Genomic DNA, 20,863 nt, shown 5'->3' with positions numbered 1-20,863 from the left:
TAAGTCCCGGTGCTGAATTGAAAAGGTTCCGACCAGTCGTCCAATGAAAACAGGCGATGAAAATGAACGCGCGTGTAGAGTCATGTGCGATGACCCCTGGCAGAACCTGGGAGGTGGTGGTCAATATTGGTTCCATATTAGTTCCACATTTCCATCATATTTGTTCCAGAGACAGTCTCGAAACTGCGGAAGAAGTGTTCATGTGACTTCATAAAGCGTCCCGCGCCGTGAAGGAAATGGGTGCAGATGTAAATGGCGTGCTGTGGACGTGTGTCGCCAATCGCATTTACACCACACGGACATAGCAAAGAAACAAACAACCCTGGGAAACTGGCCATCATTATTCTGACATGACCTGTGAAATGATCACAAATTCACCGGAATTGAATCAGTGATCTCCTTTTCAAAGCAGAAAAACGAAGGTGAGACAACTGATGGGTCACTGATAACAGGTAAATAGGCAAGGAGCAGGAGTTAACATAACATAATGAGGAGAACAGGGCATTCAGCCCAATAATGCTTGCCTTTTCCTAACTAAATTGTGCCTAGTGCTCTGATTACCTACATGCTAGATCGTGTCTAACACCATATCGAGCCTGGTCTTGAAAATCCCCAGAGTTTCTGCCTCTACTACGTGACTTGGCAGGCTATTCCACACGGTGACTACTCTCTGCGTGAAAACAAATGCTTCCTAATGTCTGTGTGAAATTTACCTTTTGCTAATTCTCATTTATATCCCCTCGTTCTACTAACAGAACCTCAAGAATCTCTTGTAGTTCACTTTGTTAATCCCCTTTATAATTTTAAAAGCCTCAATCAAATGACCCCTAAGTCTCCATTTACTAAGCCTGAAGAGATTAAGTATCTTAAGTCTTTCCTCATAGCTTTTATCTTTCATTTCAGGAATAACTTTGTATATACATGTGTATATACAGGGCAATCACTAAGTATTTAGACAGTGACACATTTTTTGTTGTTTTGGCTCTGTAATCCAGCACAATGGTTTTGAAGTGAAACGATAAATACTGTTAGCTTTAATTTAAGGGTACTTACATCCATATCCAGTGAGCCGTGTAGGAATTATAACCCTTTCAATACAACTGACCCAAGCACCATGGAAATAAACAAAATTAGAAGACCAGCTTCTTAGCTAAGGGATTTTCAAACTTACACTCAGAAAAGTGGTTAGAAGGACAAAGTACATGTAAATGAGTGTAGATAAAATGTCTAAGTGGTTCAAATTGTGTTGATACATTAAATTACCCCGTTGCTACTGTAAGATTTATAACAAATTCTGTCTGAATGCAATAATCAGTTCAGCTGATTCAGAAAAGTGTGTATTGAAAGGGATGAATGTAATGAGAAATGGAGATGCCCAGTCATTCGTTTTTGGCTGGACCGCAACAGCGGGGCCAGCCCTACAAACGTGAATGTCTGTGAGTGATTGACCGACTGAGTGATGAAGTTACACCATTGGTTGGCCGAGTTATGAAGTTACACCATTGGTCGGCCGGATCACGTATGTTAGGTCAAGCCATATACTAGGTTTTAACCTGGTCTTGTTAATGTTTAATGACCACTAAAGGCTGAGAGCTGCAGCACTGAGGGAACTGAAACAGGAAGAGGATTTAGAAAATATTGAAAAGTTACTTGTACTCCCAAATCGTACACTAGATGGGAGTGTTGTGTTGTGTATGAAAGGACCTGAAAGCAGGAGATCTGCATTAAGTACCCAGAGCGGGCCCAGATCGGTGAGAGAAGCGACTTTGCTTCCTGCATGTACTGCTGTGGCCAGTTCTGCTTCGCTATGTGAAGCATTTATCTTTTGTGGCAGAAGAACACAAATGGGTCATTTTAAAAAAATGCTTTGTTGAGCAATACCAAGCAAGAGGGTTGAGATTTATTGGGCAGATTCTGGAGGTAAAAAAGCCACCACTGGTGATTTTTTTTCAAAGGATATATTGAAAAAACTACATTCCATGGGACTTGTACCATGATGGTATACGTTCAATGCTTTCATATCCTGTGTGTTTATCTGTTTGTAGCCTGGTGAAACCACTGTAGTGATGTAATGACATTAGGGTGGGAATATAAACCAATGAACTGAGGCCACAGTACCGCGGATGGGCCTGCCGCTTTGCTTCATTAAAGAGCACATTATCGCCAATTATACATGCGGGTCTCCCCCATACAGACACGGAAACAAAACATGCGCATATATATATATTTTAAAGTAAATCTGGATGTCTAGTACCCTTTCAAATATTAGATGAATTAATTAAAACATTAATATATACATATAAAATAGCTGCATTACTGAAAGCATGCAGTAGCATCGGGTTACATGCAGTTTTATTGGTCTATAGGTTATCCAATCCTAAAAATTGGAATATGCGTGCTGAAACGGTTTTTTGATTGCGATTAGCAGACCGCAAAATGTTCAGTATCAAATTAAAACTATTGTAACTCGAATACTGTTGGTCTTTATTGGATACATAGCCTACACACCCAGAAAATGTAGCTGTTTTTTATTTTACTTTTTGCAGTAAATTTAGCCAATAATTTTTGCAGCCTATATAATCTTTAATACAGCTTTTGGATACCTGTCTGCAGAGGCTGTGGCTTTGCACTCAAAAGGAAGGAAGATCCATTTGGCTAGATCTGCGGCGCGTGGACGCACTTACATACAGCCCACACACAGGCAGGCGTATCTCACCTTCTCCTACCATGGCAACGCCCCGCCCTTTAATTTTTCAGTGAACCTCCCTCACGACGCACCATCTCAACCTGTCCCCAATTCTCGCAGGATAAACCAAATGTCAGCTTGAGCTCAGTTCAGGGGTGGTGACGAGGGGCGGAAGGAAAAAATAGTGTGGAACTTCAGTGGAGTGGGAAGGGGGTGGTGCAATAGCCGGAAATTCTGGAGCCCCATCCTACCTCCGACTCCGACGAGCATAGCCAGAAGCATCGTTCGCGGGGTCTGAGGCGGAAAGGGCGCACGGCTCGCTCTCTGAGTTCAGCAATTATTTTAATCCTGTTCATTTTTATATTTACGCAGCACAAAACAAAAAACTGTACCAAGAAACCGCTGTGTGCAAATTAAAGAAAATCAGTGTTTAAACCCGGGGTAGCCTACAGCATCCTATGGCGGTATCAGTGCATTCATGTCCGCTATCAATTTGTCGGTCTATAGATAAACATTTTATTTTCAGTTGTTAGTTATTATCGACTTAACACGATGGGATGTTAAAAGACGCAGGTCTGAGTGCGAGGAGGAATTCTGAAAAGGAGCATTTTTATGGAAAAGCATAGGCGTGGATTTAATAGTCCTTTCCTCTGATTTGAGTTAAATCAAATTTAGGCTACAGGAAAGTCTTTTAGGTTTTTCTTTCTATTTCCACTGTTTGCATTTCCCAGGGTGCTACCTTGACTGTGCTCACAGAAAAACGTGATCCTCTTAGGTTAGCCCCGGCATATCGTGAACCGCTAGCCTATATTCCATCTGTTAACGGAATCGTGTTCATTTTCTCTGTACCTGGCTCTTTATAGCTAGCCCCTATACGAAGACGCGTCATATCTGACGGAGCGTACATCCAGTTTGGGGTTGTCTCAGGACAGACACCGACTGAAAACTAGGAAAATCAGAGTTTCTTTCGTTTTCCTCGGTATCTTTGAACGCCAAAATGAATTACCTTCGTCGCCGACTGTCGGACAGCAATTTTATGTCCAATCTGCCAAATGGTTATATGAGTGACCTGCAGCGTCCCGACCCGCCACAACCTAGCCCCGCCGTGTCCCCGGGCCAAACGGAGCGCCGTCAGACCAGCAGCCAGTCCGCAGGAGCCGGCTTTTTCTCCTCAATCTCTAATGCTGTCAAACAGACCACTGCGGCAGCGGCCGCAACTTTCAACGAGGCGGCTGACAGAGCCAGCGGTCCGACGAAAGCCAAGATCCTCCTGGTTATCGATGACCAACAGACAGACTGGTAAGCCGACTGAACGATCGTGTTCCCTGATAAATACTTTGATTATGCAAATACCTATTTTGTCAGTACAGTAATGAGTTCACGTTTAGATTTGCCACTGCAATAATTAGAGCAATTTAGGCTTTATTAATAGGAGTTTATAGATGGCTGACTATGCACGTTCTTAAAATTATTGTAAGTGTGAACATTGCGTGGGATCCTTGATGGAATAAGGCTACACTCGTGCGCATCACTGAGTCGGATCAAAATGAGTCAGCATTATTTACATCGGCGGCCGAAAAAATATTACGAGCGATATTTTCACATAATAACCTACGCATCGATTTCAATTTAACCTAAATTGATACAAATAAATTAAACTGAGCAATGTTACCCATGTATACATACATGACTGGTAACTGGTGCTTTCTTACCGGAGGCTGTACGTTTGCACTGTAATCACACATAACTTACTGCTCTGGGAGGAAACAGCAAAATGATATAGCGCATAATAGCTAAGAAATAAATATTTAATTAGATGCCAAGGAGAAGCACGGATGCTGTGTTTCGGCCAAGGACGCCACCAGGGGGTAGCATATTAGCAAACTCGAATAGAGGCAATGATGGTTTGTTTGCGATTCACCGTAGGTGTCGCTCGTTAGATTCATTGATGAGGTTTTGCCACACTTCAGAAAACAATAAAATTCACATTCCATATAGTAACGTTTGGAACGATAAAAGCAACAACAAAACCTAATTATTCTGTCATAAGTTTTTAACGCAAAAATAATTGGCCCACGTTTATTAGCTGTTTATTATCAAGTTAATGAGTTATCAACGAGTTAACCCAGCCATGTAATACCGCATTTTAAAGGAAGGTTGTCAAATTGGGCGGCTAGAAGATTGATTGCATGACTGCCAATGTTGCTATCAATTCTACTGTTTTAATACGTCAGTTGTTGACAAGCAAATCACAGGTGAAAATATATCATTTCAGGATTGCATTTTGGTGACTTGTGCTATATGTGGCTAAAGCTGTTTCTTGTACAGTACAGTGCATGCACACCCACACATGTTTACCTAGCAACCATTATACAACGCAAAGCAGTAATACCTTCATATTCCAGAGATTGCAATTTCCAGCCATTTCCTCTCGGCCATGTAGTAACTGGCCCTATAGAGTGGCTCAGTCAGTAAAGACTCACTACGAGTGCAGGGTGGACCCTATAGAGTGGCTCAGTCAGTAAAGACTCACTACGAGTGCAGGCTGGGCCCTATAGAGTGGCTCAGTCTGTAAAGTCACTACAAGCACAGGCTGGGCCCTATAGAGCGGCTCGGTCTGTAAAGACTCACTACAAGCACAGGCTGGGCCCTATAGAGCGGCTCGGTCTGTAAAGACTCACTACAAGCACAGGCTGGGCCCTATAAAGCAGCTCAGTCTGTTAAGACTCACTACAAGCACAGGCTGGGCCCTATAGAGTGGCTCAGTCAGTAAAGACTCTCACTACAAGTTCCAGCTGGGCCCTATAGAGCGGCTCAGTCTGTAAAGGCTATCACCACGAGTGCAGGCTGGGCCCTATAGAGAAGCTCAGTCAGTAAAGGCTCTCACTATCAGCACAGGCTGGGCCCTATAGAGCGGCTCAGTCAGTAAAGGCTATCACCACGAGTGTAGGCTGGGCCCTATAGAATGGCTCAGTCAGTAAAGGCTCTCATTATGAGCACAGGCTGGACCCTATAGAGCGGCTCAGTCAGTAAAGGCTATCACCACGAGTGCAGGCTGGGCCCTATAGAATGGCTCAGTCAGTAAAGGCTCTCATTATGAGCACAGGCTGGACCCTATAGAGCAGCTCAGTCAGTAAAGGTTATCACCACGAGTGCAGGCTGGGACCTATAGAGCGGCTCAGTCAGTAAAGGCTCTCACTACAAGTTCCAGCTGGGCCCTATAGAGTGGCTCAGTCTGTAAAGACTCGCTATGAGCGCAGCCTGGGCCCTATAGAGTGGCTCAGTAAGTAAAGACCCTCATTATGAGTGCGAGCTGGGTACTATAGATTGGCTTAGTCAGTAAAGGCTCTCACTACGAGTGCAGACTGGGTCCTATAGAGTGGTCCAGTCAGTAATGACCCTCATTATGAGTGCGAGCTGGGTACTATAGATTGGCTTAGTCAGTAAAGGCTCTCACTACGAGTGCAGGCTGGGTCCTATAGAGCGGCTCAGTCTGTAAAGGCTCTCATTATGAGCACAGGCTGGGTCCTATAGAGCGGCTCAGTCTGTAAAGGCTCTCATTATGAGCACAGGCTGGGCCTATAGAGCGGCTCAGTCAGTAAAGGCTCTCACTATCAGCACAGGCTGGGCCCTATAGAGCGGCTCAGTCAGTAAAGGCTATCACCACGAGTGCAGGCTGGGCCCTATAGAGCAGCTCAGTCAGTAAAGGCTCTCACTATCAGCACAGGCTGGGCCCTATAGAGCGGCTCAGTCAGTAAAGGCTATCACCACGAGTGCAGGCTGGGCCCTATAGAATGGCTCAGTCAGTAAAGGCTCTCATTATGAGCACAGGCTGGACCCTATAGAGCAGCTCAGTCAGTAAAGGTTATCACCACGAATGCAGGCTGGGACCTATAGAGCGGCTCAGTCAGTAAAGGCTCTCACTACAAGTTCCAGCTGGGCCCTATAGAGTGGCTCAGTCTGTAAAGACTCGCTATGAGCGCAGCCTGGGCCCTATAGAGTGGCTCAGTAAGTAAAGACCCTCATTATGAGTGCGAGCTGGGTACTATAGATTGGCTTAGTCAGTAAAGGCTCTCACTACGAGTGCAGACTGGGTCCTATAGAGTGGTCCAGTCAGTAATGACCCTCATTATGAGTGCGAGCTGGGTACTATAGATTGGCTTAGTCAGTAAAGGCTCTCACTACGAGTGCAGGCTGGGTCCTATAGAGCGGCTCAGTCTGTAAAGGCTCTCATTATGAGCACAGGCTGGGTCCTATAGAGCGGCTCAGTCTGTAAAGGCTCTCATTATGAGCACAGGCTGGGCCTATAGAGCGGCTCAGTCAGTAAAGGCTCTCACTATCAGCACAGGCTGGGCCCTATAGAGCGGCTCAGTCAGTAAAGGCTATCACCACGAGTGCAGGCTGGGCCCTATAGAGCAGCTCAGTCAGTAAAGGCTCTCACTATCAGCACAGGCTGGGCCCTATAGAGCGGCTCAGTCAGTAAAGGCTATCACCACGAGTGCAGGCTGGGCCCTATAGAATGGCTCAGTCAGTAAAGGCTCTCATTATGAGCACAGGCTGGACCCTATAGAGCAGCTCAGTCAGTAAAGGCTATCACCACGAGTGCAGGCTGGGACCTATAGAGCAGCTCAGTCAGTAAAGGTTATCACCACGAGTGCAGGCTGGGACCTATAGAGCAGCTCAGTCAGTAAAGGTTATCACCACGAGTGCAGGCTGGGACCTATAGAGCGGCTCAGTCAGTAAAGGCTCTCACCACAAGAGCAGGCTGGACCCTATAGAGCGGTTGAGTCAGTAAAGACTGGGTTGTTTAGGGAGTCACATTCGTGTGACAGTCAGGCCACCAGGGTGGTTTGGGTTAGGGAGTCTCAGGCCACCAAGGTTGGGTTGGGTTTCGGTTCAGGACAGGACTCCTGTGGTCTGCCTGGTGTTACAGGGCTCAACATTAAGGAGTACCTGCTGGTCCGGGGCCGCTATGCGATTGGTTTGGGCCAGGCGATTGACCTGGCCTAATCGGGCCAGTAAATAAGGCTTATCCAGGTCGAAGAGAAAGAGGTAGAAATTATGCTACAACGAAAGCAAATACTCTGTATCGCCTTAAAAAAGGGGTTATATTTATTTTGGAAGCTGGGCCAGTGGAAATGCACCTGGGGCAAGTAGAACACTGACCTACTGGCCCGATTAGTAAAAAAAAAAAAATCCTTAACGTCGAGCCCTGTGATGTCTGTGAGGAAATGTCTCTCATCTGATGGGTGTGTACTGTAGCAGTCTTATCCATCTGGAATGCCACGGACCAAAAAACTCCTCTTAGAGGTGTTCTAGTTGAGAAATGTAACAAAATGTCTTCCACGCTTGCAGATCAGCCAAAATCTGTAGTTCTGTGGCATAACAAAGCCAAAACAAGCAAGCACGTGGCTTATGTCATAAAATAACCTTTCTAATAAACCAGGAAGAGAAAGAGATGTAAATTAAGTTGTACAAATTTAGTCAAGAAACCAATATAAAGACATCAGTTTTGGACTCTACACAAACCTATATTAGCAAACCAATATAAAGACATCAGTTTTGGACTCTTCACAAACCTACATTAGCAAACCAATATAAAGACATCAGTTTTGGACTCTTCACAAACCTACATTAGCAAACCAATATAAAGACATCAGTTTTGGACTCTTCACAAACCTACATTAGCAAACCAATATAAAGACATCAGTTTTGGACTCTTCACAAACCTACATTAGCAAACCAATATAAAGACATCAGTTTTGGACTCTTCACAAACCTACATTAGCAAACCAATATAAAGATGTCAGTTTTGGACTCTTCACAAACCTACATTAGCAAACCAATATAAAGATGTCAGTTTTGGACTCAACACAAGCCTATATTAGCATAGCAAAACAAAGGCATCTGTGTTGGACATTGATTAGTTCTGTGCCTCATGCTTCTCTCTGTGAAAACATGACATTCAGAAATTCTGTCTTTCACTCAGGGCCAAATATTTTAAAGGCAAGAAGGTGCATGGCGAATTTGACATCAAAGTGGAGCAGGTAGGACACTTTCTTTCTTTCTTTCTTTCTTTCTTTCTTTCTTTCTGTGTTTTGCTTCTGCACTGCAACTGTATTTATATTCAAACTGGTTTAAAATGGTAATTTCTGAGATTAGTTGGCCAGGAAGTTGTCACCAGACTATGTGGCTGGTTCATAAACGTGCATCCTGGCAGTATTTTGCATGGTTCATCTGAATGTTGGCAGGACTGACCACCTAACAGTAGCGTTAAATGGTATTTTTGAGTGACACATCAGGTGAATGAAACAGACATGGGCTCCATCAGTGATGCCTTTGCATCATTAACCTCATTCTCAAAAATCGTTTCTCAAAACTAATCTACAGGTTTGTAAAAATAAGATTTAATCGAGTATTGATACACAAAGAAAGCAGTTTTCATTTGAAAAGGGCAAATATTTGCACATGATTGTGACGATGATCTGACTGAAACAAAGACAGGTGCTTTAGCTTCTGAACACTGGAACCTGCTTGATCCCCACTTAAGAAATTAACCTATACTTATTTCTGATAATCACCTTCTCAGTGCACTGCTATTAACACTGCCCCCTTTTCATGGAGGCGTTTTAAAACCGCTCATATTTCATATGAATTAAATGTTCATATTTCATTACCAATGAAATATTCATGCATTTTTAAAACTGTTTAAATATTCTTATTTTATTAAGATACGTCACCAACTACACCTCAAACAACTAACCCAGCCCTATCTACACCTCAAAGGACTGACCCACCCCCATCTAGAACTCAAACAACTGACCCAACCCCATCTACACCTCAAACAACTGACAGAGCCACATTTATAGTTCAGACAACTGACCTAGCCCCATCTACACCGCAAACAATTAACCCAGCCCCATTTATACCTCAAACAACTAACCCAGCCCCATTGACACCTCAAACAACTGACCCAGCCCCATGAACACCTCAGACAACTGATCTATTCCTATCTACACCTCAAATAACTGACACAGCCCCATTTATACTTCAGACAACTGACACAGCCTTATCTACACATCAAACAAATGACTCAGTCTCACCTACACCTTAGACAACTGACCCAGCCCCATCTATACCTCAAACAACTGACCCAGCCCCATATACACCTCAAATACCAGCCCCATACACTCAAACAACGGACCCAGCCCTATCTACACCTCAAATAACTGACACAGCCCTGTTTATACTTCAGGCGACTGACCCAGCCCCATCTATACCTCAAACAACTGACCCAGCCCCATATACACCTCAGACAACTAACCCAGCCCCATTGACACTCAAACAACGGACCCAGCCCTATCTACACCTCAAATAACTGACACAGCCCTGTTTATACTTCAGGCGACTGACCTAGCCCCATCTACACCTCAAACCACTGACTCAGCCCCATGAACACTTCAGACAACTGATCCAGTCCTATCTATAACTCAAGCAACTGACCCAACCTCATGACTCAGTCCCACCTACACCTTAGACAACTGACCCAGCCCCATCTATACCTAAAATACCTGACACAGCCCCATTTATACTTCAGACAACTGACCCAGCCTTATCTACACGTCAAACAACTGACCTAGCCCCACTTACACCTCAGAAACTGACCCAGCCCCATCTATGTGTCAAACAACTGACCCAGCCCCATCTACACCTCAAACCACTGACCCAGCCCCACCTAAACCTCAGGCAACTGACCCAGCTCTATCTACTCCCCAAACAATTGATCTAGCCATATCTACAGCCCAAACAACTGACCCAACCCTATCTACATCCCAAACAACTGACCCAACCCCATCTACATCTAAAACAAATGACCCAACCTTATCTACACATCAAACAACTGACCCAGCCCCACCTACACCTCAGACAACTGACCCAGCCCCGTCTACACTTCAAACAACTGACCTAGCCCCATCAACACCTCAAACAACTAGCCCAGCCCCATTGACACCTCAAGCAACTGACCCTGCCCTATCTACACCTCAAACAACTGACCCACCCCCATCTACACCTCAAATAACTAATCCAGCCCCATTGACACCTCAAACAACTGACCCAGCCCTATCTATACCACAAACAACTGACCCACCCCATCTACACCTCAAATCACTGATGCAGCTGCATCTACACCTCAGACAACTGTTCCAGCCTCACCTACACCTCAGACAGCTGACCCAGCCCCACCTACACCTCAGACAACTGACCCAGCCCCACCTACACCTCAGACAACTGACCCAGCCCCATCTACACCTCAGACAACTGATCCAGCCTCACCTACACCTCAGACAACTGACCCAGCCCCATCTACACCTCAGACAACGGACCCAGCTTCACCTACACCTCAGACAACTGACCCAGCCCCACCTACACATCAGACAACTGACCCTGCCCCACCTACTCCTCAGACAGTGGACCCAGCCCCACCTACACCTCAGACAACTGACCCAGCCTCATCTACACCACAGACAACTGACCCAGCCTCACCTACACCTCAGATAACTGACCCAGCCCCACCTACACCCCAAACAACTGACCCAGCCCTATCTACACCCAAACAACTGACCCAGCCCTATCTAAACCCCAGACAACTGACCCAGCCCTATCTAGGCCTCGGACAACTAACCCAGCCCCATCTGCACCTCAAACCACTGACCCAGCCCCACCTAAACCTCGGGCAACTGACCCAGCTCTATCTACTCCCCAAACAATTGATCTAGCCATATCTACAGCCCAAACAACTGACCCAACCCTATCTACATCCCAAACAACTGACCCAACCCCATCTACATCTAAAACAAGTGAACCAGCCGTATCTACACCCCAAACCACTGACCCAGCCCCACCTAAGCCTAAGGCAACTGATCCAGCCCTATATACACCGCAAACAATTGACTCAGCCCCATCTACATCCTGTATAACTGACCCAGCCACATCTACACCCCAAACAACTGACCCAGCCCCATCTACACCCCAAACAACTGACCCATCTATATCTTCACCCCAAACAACTGACCCAGCCCCATCTGTATCTTGAACAACTGACCCAAATTCACATCGACGGTACCCATTACAGATGGTGTCGAATACAAATACCATATTCATATAACACTCAAATGCATTCTAAATGGTAAATGGACTGCATTTATATAGCGCTTTTATCCAAAGCGCTTTACAATTGATGCCTCTCATTCGCCAGAGCAGTTAGGGGTTAGGGGTTAGGTGTCTTGCTCAAGGACACTTCGACACGCCCAGGGCGGGGTTTGAACCGGCAACCCTCCGACTGCCAGACAATCGGCCTTACCTCCTGAGCTATGTCGCCCCGAATTCTCTCCAAATGTTTTCTTTTCCTGAATTTGGCCAATAGTATTCGGATTCAGACCTCTTTCCTCACCACTTTAATAATGCGATTCACTCAGACATCAGTGAAACAGACATTGTCAATTAGATGCACCCACCTGCAGAGAGACAGCGAGCGAGAGTTTCCCTTAACACTAGATAGACCAGAGCAACACCATCACACTTTGGGGACTTTAAAATTAAAATTACTCCACGTCGTAAATGCTGTACGATCCTCCTTCCATGACTTTCCTAAATATTTGCACTTTTAAAATGAGAAGAAAACTCAATAAAGAAATGCATGCAAGTTTGTGCCATTTTCGTTACAAAACCCCCCTCCAGACAAGAGACAACAGGTGGTTTTACCCAAGTGCAAGCGTGTTTCTGTCTGCTCTGGCACACTATGACTGGAACTTTTATATGAAATTTCCAATCAAGCGTTATCAAAACTAATTTTGCACATATAATCACACAAAAGTCATTTACTGCAATCGTGTGATTAAGGTGATAAAGCCTTTAGGGTGGGGATGAATAATTGTGGACTCTGTAGTTATAGAAATGATAGGCATAGAACTCCACAGACATAATACCACAGACATATTTTCAGTTTCTCTGAAACATTGAATAAACTGAATAGAGCAGCTACATGACAACTGCGTGAAATGTAATTGATCTGTGTGCGTGCGGTCCCAGCAAACCACCAAAGCTGCGCGTTCTCGGTGGAATTGATAAGAGGAGACCGGCAGTGCGTAGGCTGTGTAGAAGCGTAGTTTTGCTTATAAGAAATAATATTGCACTTTGTATTTCTTAATGACTTTTCCATTTTGTGTTTTGTCATGCACATTTTAGCGCTTTTCTCAGTGTTCCTTAGCCTATATAACAAAACTGCTATAATTTAGAAATACAAACGTTTAAATTGATTCAGTTGTGTCCGTTATTTGAAAAAAAATAGTTTTGCAATGTATGGTTTTCTCATCTTTATAAAATAAATAAATATATAAAGGTCGCTGCTGGTGCAGAAATCATCGATGCTCTAATGCTGGATAAGTCTGATACTGCTGGACAACAGCGTGATGCGGCCTTTCTGGAGTTAAAATATTACATAATAATAATAATAATAATAATGATAATAATAATAATAACAGTTTGGAAATGACACCAGAGATGGCAGGTTATGGAAGCAGAAATATGCTATTTTGTTGTTGTACCAGGATATTTTCATGAGACCCTGATTACCACTGGTGTGATCATTGGTTTTTGAGTTTAAGTTTTAACCTGTAACTACAGTAACGCAGGTTATGATTCTGATGAACAAAGTACTCATAAAACAAATGAATTCTTTAAACAGTGCATTGGAACATCACTTCCAAAGTTATAAAAAATATTTCAGAAAGGTCTGCACTCCCAGTACATGTTCAATCCTGAGGTGGCACTGTGTATGACTGCTAATCTCTGCAGTTCCAGTTTCTCATAACCATTTTTCCTTTAAGGCGGAGTTCTCAGAAATTAACCTGGTGGCTCATGCAACTGGAAGCTACAGTGTGGACATTGAGGCAATCCGAAATGGGAGCAAGATTACCAAGTAGGTTTTCATTTATTCGGAAGTACTCCACAGATAAGCTATCAAGCTTGCAAGCTATAATTTTAAGAAATAGCTTTGCTCATTTTTAACCCTGATGTTTTAATATGTCAAAGTGTATTTGTAGGTCCATCTCATTGTAGCAACATCCTCTGTCAAATCAAGGGATGCAGTGAAGCAAGTGTTCTTAATCAAAGTCTGTTCTGTGAGCTGCTGTCTCTATTCACTGTCTAGTACACCAGCTGCTGTCTCTATTCACTGTCTAGTACACCAGCTGCTGTCTCTATTCACAGTGCAGTACACCAGCTGTGTCTCTATTCACTGTGCAGTACACCAGCTGTGTCTCTATTCACTGTGCAGTACACTAGCTGTCTCTCTATTCACTGTACAGTACACCAGCTGTGTCTCTATTCACTGTGCAGTACACCAGCTGTGTATGTATTCACTGTGCAGTAAACCAGCTGTGTCCCTATTCACTGTGCAATAAACCAGCTGTGTCTCTATTCACTGTGCAATAAACCAGCTGTGTCTCTATTCACTGTGCAGTACACCAGCTGTGTCTCTATTCACTGTGCAGTACACCAGCTGTGTCTCTATTTACTGTGCAGTACACCAGCTGTGTCTCTATTCACTGTGCAGTACACCAGCTGTGTCTCTATTCACTGTGCAATAAACCAGCTGTGTCTCTATTCACTGTGCAATAAACCAGCTGTGTCTCTATTCACTGTGCAGTACACCAGCTGTGTCTCTATTCACTGTGCAGTACACCATCTGTGTCTCTATTCACTGTGCAGTACACCAGCTGTGTCTCTATTCACTGTGCAGTACACCAGCTGAGTCTCTATTTACTGTGCAGTACACCAGCTGTGTATGTATTCACTGTGCAGTAAACCAGCTGTGTCCCTATTCACTGTGCAATAAACCAGCTGTGTCTCTATCCACTGTGCAGTACACCATCTGTGTCTCTATTCACTGTGCAGTACACCAACTGTGTCTCTATTCACTGTGCAGTACACCAGCTGTGTATGTATTCACTGTGCAGTAAACCAGCTGTGTCCTATACTGTGCAGTACACCGCTGTGTCCCTATTCACTGTGCAGTAACAGCTGTGTCTATTACTGTGCATAACCACTGTGTCTCTATCACTGTGCAGTACACCAACTGTGTCTCTATTCACTGTGCAGTACACCAGCTGTGTCATGCTATTCACTGTGCAGTAACAGCTGTGTCTGATTCACTGTCAGAAGCACTGGTCTACATCATCAGAAGTGTCACACAGTCGTACACCAGCACTGGTGCACACAGACTGTACACATCAGCAGCTGGTGCACACAGTCGTGTTTGCAGGTGCTGTGGAATGACGGCTGTGCTGCTGTCGTGTTCGCAGGTGCTTCAGGCCCGACTTTGTGCTGGTCCGCCAGCACGCCTTCAGCATGGCTAAGAACGGAGACTTCCGGAACATCGTGATCGGGCTGCAGTACGCGGGGCTGCCCAGCATCAACTCGCTACACTCCGTCTACAACTTCTGTGACAAGCCCTGGGTGGTGAGTGTGGCCTGCGATCACACGGCTTTGCATTGCTCTCCTACTGGCCGTGCCCATATATGGACGTACGTGCACAAACCCGTTCTCATTAAGATTAAGAAAAGAGTAAAAATGCTGCTTAACCTCAGTCAGTGTGCTGTCATTATGGGATGAGGCAGGTTAAGGTTACAGCCTCTTGCTATGATGCAGCGCTACACTTATTCATTTACTCACCCTGTGATCAGTGAACCATAGCTGAAGCTCCAATGCCTTTGAATCTGCCTGAACAACCCTTACTGTCAGCTGTCAGTTACTACATTCAGAAAAGATCCACACTTAACATTTGTGCTTTAAGGTGATGTTTCAGCATGTTTCCATCGCCATGGAAACGGCGTTGAGTGCTGAGGGCAGTGTTATGTACCCAACTCTACAGCGTCGTCTTCCTCTAAATAGGTTCTCTGTGTACTTGTTGTGTGCCACGTACATGTAATATTTGTGTTATGAAAACCAAGAAATTCATGATACAAGCAAAAAGAAAAATTGTATATATATATATATATATATATATATATATAAATTTCACATTGCTGGATGTGGATTTAAAGTCTGGTAACAGTCTGTGTTATACAGTCTGAGTGTGAATAGTAGTTAATGCCCAAAGACTGTAGAAAAAATATGGACAAAGTCACTGTGGCGTTGCCCGCTGACTCTCCATGGGCTTGGTGAAAAGCGATTTGAATCCTGGGAAGTGCAGTTTGTGGGCACCGCCATGTTGCACAAATTGGAGCCAGAGACTGCGCAGTAGGGAATAAGGGAGACCCTTATATGGGCATGAAGTCCAGTTCAGTTATATGGGCACTTGAGATACAGTAACATGCAGAGACACAAACTGTCACCGATTCGTCAGTAAAAAATTAAAATATTGTCCAAATGACACAATTACTCAATTACTAATTGCCATATGGGGAGACATTAGACAAAGAAAAAGCATCTATTGCGTCTGCATGTTCTTGCAGAAAAAAATTATTGATATATTTTTCCTATTGGTACCATTGGTTTACACTGAAGCGGATGGCTGAAACACCTATACTGGAGCCAACCGCACTGGCGCTAGTGAGCAACGTATCTCAACAAGGTCAGGAAGTGAGCTTCAACAGCAAAGTCTATTTTTGTTGGCTTGTTTGTGCTCTGTGCCTCGCTGCCATTGGTTAGATGAGGTTATTTGTGAAGGATGTCACAACAGACCATCCAGTGCCACTGGAAATGGGCTCTGCAACTGGAAATGACTCTTACTTAGTGCAACCCAACAGCCCACTTTAGCCTGTAGGTAACCTTAGTGCAACACAACAGTCCACTTTAGCCTGCATATAATTATATATAATAATAATTATTATAATTATTATTATTGATAATAATAATAATAATAATAATACATGTATTTCTTCAGTGCTTTGTCTGGCTGGTGCACAAAGTGCTTTACACCATAAAAGTAGAACAGAATTAACACAACGAACATGCAACCAAACAGTATTACAGTTAATACAGTGACATAAGGTTGATTTTTAAAATCTTGAAAGTTTAAAGTCTTGTTTGATATATTTGTGTGTAAACACTGGGACTGTGACACCGTGTGTGTTTCTTCCAGTTTGCTCAGATGTCCAGACTGTTCAAGCAACTGGGGCCAGAGGAGTTCCCGCTGATAGAACAGATCTACTACCCCAACCACAAGGAGATGGTGAGTCCTGTGCCCTGCTGTGTGTCCCATCTGTCCTGCAGGGCAGGGCCAAGGCTGTGCGTCATCCTGCGACTGCTAAAACCAGGAAAAGACCCTGTGCAATCAAACCCACAGACCCTGTGCAATCAAACCCACAGACCCTGTGCAATCAAACTCCATTAGACCCTGTGAAATCAAACTCCATTAGACCCTGTGAAATCAAACCCATAGACCCTGTGGAATCAAACCCATAGACCCTGTGGAATCAAACCCATAGACCCTGTGGAATCAAACCCATAGACCCTGTGAAATCAAACCCATAGACCCTGTGGAATCAAACCCACAATTTTAATCTTTCAATTGAACATTAAGAACCAAAGAAAACAAATCTGTTATTAATCCTATTTTACTGACATATTACATTATTTTTTATCCTGAAAGTCACTGCCCCAACACAGTAGGATTCAGTATTGGGCAGTATATTATGCTTGCCATGTTACCTATGTAAGTAACATGATTATTTAAATTTTGATGAATTAACAGTGCATCTGTTTAGTGGGCTGCCAGGTAAACCTGTGAAAATCCACAGAAAAGAACATGATTTTTGATAACACTAGTTATTATATTTAGAAATGGCATACAAAAGTTGATACAGTTTATGAACAATTTATAAATTGGGAAAGAGCAATCTTTACATTGTGGCATAATGGACACTTTAATGCACAGAGTCTTTAATAGCAGAAGGATATTAGGCCTGTAGGCTTTTTGTACTTATGTCTGTATGAATAATGAGCACGTGTGAGGCTGTTCAGCCATTGGGCGACTCTCTCTCTAGACTGTTATGTCCTTATTTACCCAAATACAGAGCAGTTCTGCCCTACCGCCCATAAACAGCTCGCTCCGTAAGTATTTGGACAGTGACGCAATTTGTTTTGGCATGAATGAAGTGCGGACTGTCCGTTTTAATTTGAGGGTGCCTGCATCTATGTCAGATGAACCATGTAGAAATGAGCCGTTTTTATTCTTACGCACACGGCCCTCACACCAGCCAAGAAGGCTCTGCTGTGTGGTGGAAGCCCCAGCATTCACCCTCTCATAGTCACTGGATTCACACAAGGTCCAGCATTCACCCTTTCATAGTCACTGGATTCACACGAGGTCCAGCATTCACCCTCTCATAGTCACTGGATTCACACAAGCCCCAGCATTCACTCTCTCATAGTCACTGGATTCACACAAGGTCCAGCATTCACCCTTTCATAGTCACTGGATTCACACGAGGTCCAGCATTCACCCTCTCATAGTCACTGGATTCACACAAGGTCCAGCATTCACCCTCTCATAGTCACTGGATTCACACAAGGTCCAGCATTCACCCTTTCATAGTCACTGGATTCACACGAGGTCCAGCATTCACCCTCTCATAGTCACTGGATTCACACAAGGTCCAGCATTCACCCTTTCATAGTCACTGGATTCACACGAGGTCCAGCATTCACCCTCTCATAGTCACTGGATTCACACAAGCCCCAGCATTCACTCTCTCATAGTCACTGGATTCACACAAGCCCCAGCATTCACTCTCTCATAGTCACTGGATTCACACAAGGTCCAGTATTCACTCTCTCATAGTCACTGGATTCACACAAGCCCCTGAATTCACTCTCTCATAGTCACTGGATTCACACAAGGTCCAGCATTCACCCTCTCATAGTCACTGGATTATCACAAGCTCCAGCATTCACTCTCTCATAGTCACTGGATTCACACAAACCCCTGAATTCACTCTCTCATAGTCACTGGATTCACACAAGGTCCAGCATTCACCCTTTCATAGTCACTGGATTCACACGAGGTCCAGCATTCACCCTCTCATAGTCACTGGATTCACACAAGCCCCAGCATTCACTCTCTCATAGTCACTGGATTCACACAAGGTCCAGCATTCACCCTCTCATAGTCACTGGATTCACACAAGGTCCAGCATTCACCCTCTCATAGTCACTGGATTCACACAAGGTCCAGCATTCACCCTCTCATAGTCACTGGATTCACACAAGGTCCAGCATTCACCCTCTCATAGTCACTGGATTCACACAAGCCCCAGCATTCACTCTCTCATAGTCACTGGATTCACACAAGGTCCAGCATTCACCCTCTCATAGTCACTGGATTCACACAAGGTCCAGCATTCACCCTCTCATAGTCACTGGATTCACACAAGGTCCAGCATTCACCCTCTCATAGTCACTGGATTCACACAAGGTCCAGCATTCACCTTCTCATAGTCACTGGATTCACACAAGCCGCAGCATTCACCCTCTCATAGTCACTGGATTCACACTTTTCTTGATATCATTTATATGCTGCTGTCCATTCTGCTGATTCAAACTTCCGGACAATACTCTACTGGGAAGCAGCTATGTCTGCTTTATACTCATTTAAATCTCCTCTTATTTATTTATATATATAGGTATTTATTTCTCTGTGATCCCGGGGGTGGGTGGGAGAGAGGTGTCGCCTGGTATAGGACAGGGGTGAGGGAGACAATAATTTTTATTAATATTAACTTTTGTCCTCTTGCTCCTTTGTACTCTTGTACCCCCTGTCTCATTAATAATTAAAAAAACAATTGATCACAGAAAATATGTACATAACTCTCCTCACTTGCTGTGTTACAAAACTGGAAAGAAACAGTTTTTATTTATTGTTTTCCCCCATGATGTTACTTTAAATACAACAGCAAAATGTATAGGGCTGCATCTATTTAAGGCATCTCTTTATTCTTTATTATACCCCTGTGCAGCTGCACTGTTATGAAATGCTGTTGGCCGGTTACATGTGGTGCTGCTGAATCCTGTTTTTGAGCTTGGTATGATTATGCTAGTGTGCCCATGTCCCCCCTGGGTGGTGGGAAAGCCCTTGGTTGGCTCAGCAGAAGCCCTGATTGGCTCAGCAGAAGCCCTTGGTTGGCTCAGCAGAAGCTCTGATTGGCTAAGCAGAAGCCCTTGGCTGGCTCAGCAGAAGCCCTGTTTTGGCTCAGCAGAAGCCTTGGTGTTCACAGTGGGGATAATGCCATAGCCAGGCGGGGCCCACTGCTGAAGTGAGTTCAGTATCGTTTGTGTCGTCGGGGTGAGTCTTTCCTGGATATGAATTACTTATGCGATTGTAACATCTCTGACTCTGGAGCTGTTTGCTGACTAAGGGAAATGTAGTTTTGTAAGTTGTTTGGCTAAAAGCATCTGTCAAATGACTAAATTGTAAATGTAACAAAAAAATGTCACTCACTCAGCAGGGTTGGGCTCCACGTGTGGCCAGCACAGCTAGTACGAGCTACGGCACTGAGTCTAGCAGCATTTCACTCAGTATGACACAAGGAGCCATATTGAGTATTTATTTATTTATTTTATTTTTTCTTCCCGCTGGGGAGTTTTTCTTTTTTTACCTCACATGCTGGCATTTTAAGGGCTCAGGCTCGGTCTTTCCAGGTTTTGCCATTTCCTGTTTTCCTGCAAAGCCTCTTTGTAAGCGTCTCTGTAAAAATACAAAATGCTGCACAAATAAACTGAACTGAATGTGTGTATGTATATGAAGAATTAACTGACGGGGAAGCCTTCAGCCATTTTGAGATTATAATTCAAATATTTTGCATTGATTGATGCTAACCAATCACGTTTCCCCCGATGCAGATCACGATGATGCTGACCAATCACGTTTCCCCTGATGCAGATCACCAAGATGCTAACCAATCATGTTTCCCCTGATGCAGATCACCAAGATGCTAACCAATCACGTTTCCCCTGATGCAGATCACTACACCTGGGTTCCCGGTGGTCGTGAAGATGGGCCACGCCCATTCAGGCATGGGAAAGGTACCGGAGACCGACAGCTCTGCTTATTAAGTGATCTCAGACCAGACTACACAAGAGCAATGCTAGTTGTATAAGCAGGACTTATACTACATA

At 44.3% G+C, this 20,863-nt stretch overlaps 1 protein-coding gene across 3 annotated transcripts in view; it reads left to right on the top strand.

The window, feature by feature from the left end:
• The first annotated feature begins 2,870 nt into the window (after positions 1-2,870).
• The window catches only part of syn1 (synapsin I), a 36,961-nt gene continuing 18,968 nt past the window's right edge, over positions 2,871-20,863 (top strand). For 2 of the 3 annotated variants that reach the window (XR_010324199.1, XM_064299676.1), the window contains exons 1-6: positions 2,871-3,985; positions 8,676-8,733; positions 13,573-13,664; positions 15,049-15,205; positions 16,830-16,919; positions 20,708-20,770. Coding sequence is in view for 2 of the 3 variants with exons in the window: in XM_064299676.1 (XP_064155746.1) it covers positions 3,684-3,985; positions 8,676-8,733; positions 13,573-13,664; positions 15,049-15,205; positions 16,830-16,919; positions 20,708-20,770 (762 nt within the window). In the remaining variant the exon portion in view is untranslated. The remainder of the gene's footprint in view (positions 3,986-8,675; positions 8,734-13,572; positions 13,665-15,048; positions 15,206-16,829; positions 16,920-20,707; positions 20,771-20,863) is intronic. The other variant, XM_064299677.1, reaches the window with a different exon arrangement.

Source organism: Anguilla rostrata, chromosome 11, assembly GCF_018555375.3.
Source record: "Anguilla rostrata isolate EN2019 chromosome 11, ASM1855537v3, whole genome shotgun sequence".
Classification (NCBI taxonomy): domain Eukaryota; kingdom Metazoa; phylum Chordata; class Actinopteri; order Anguilliformes; family Anguillidae; genus Anguilla; species Anguilla rostrata.
The sequence above is the reverse complement of the archived record's forward strand: the minus strand, read 5'-3'. Positions and strand labels throughout refer to the sequence as shown.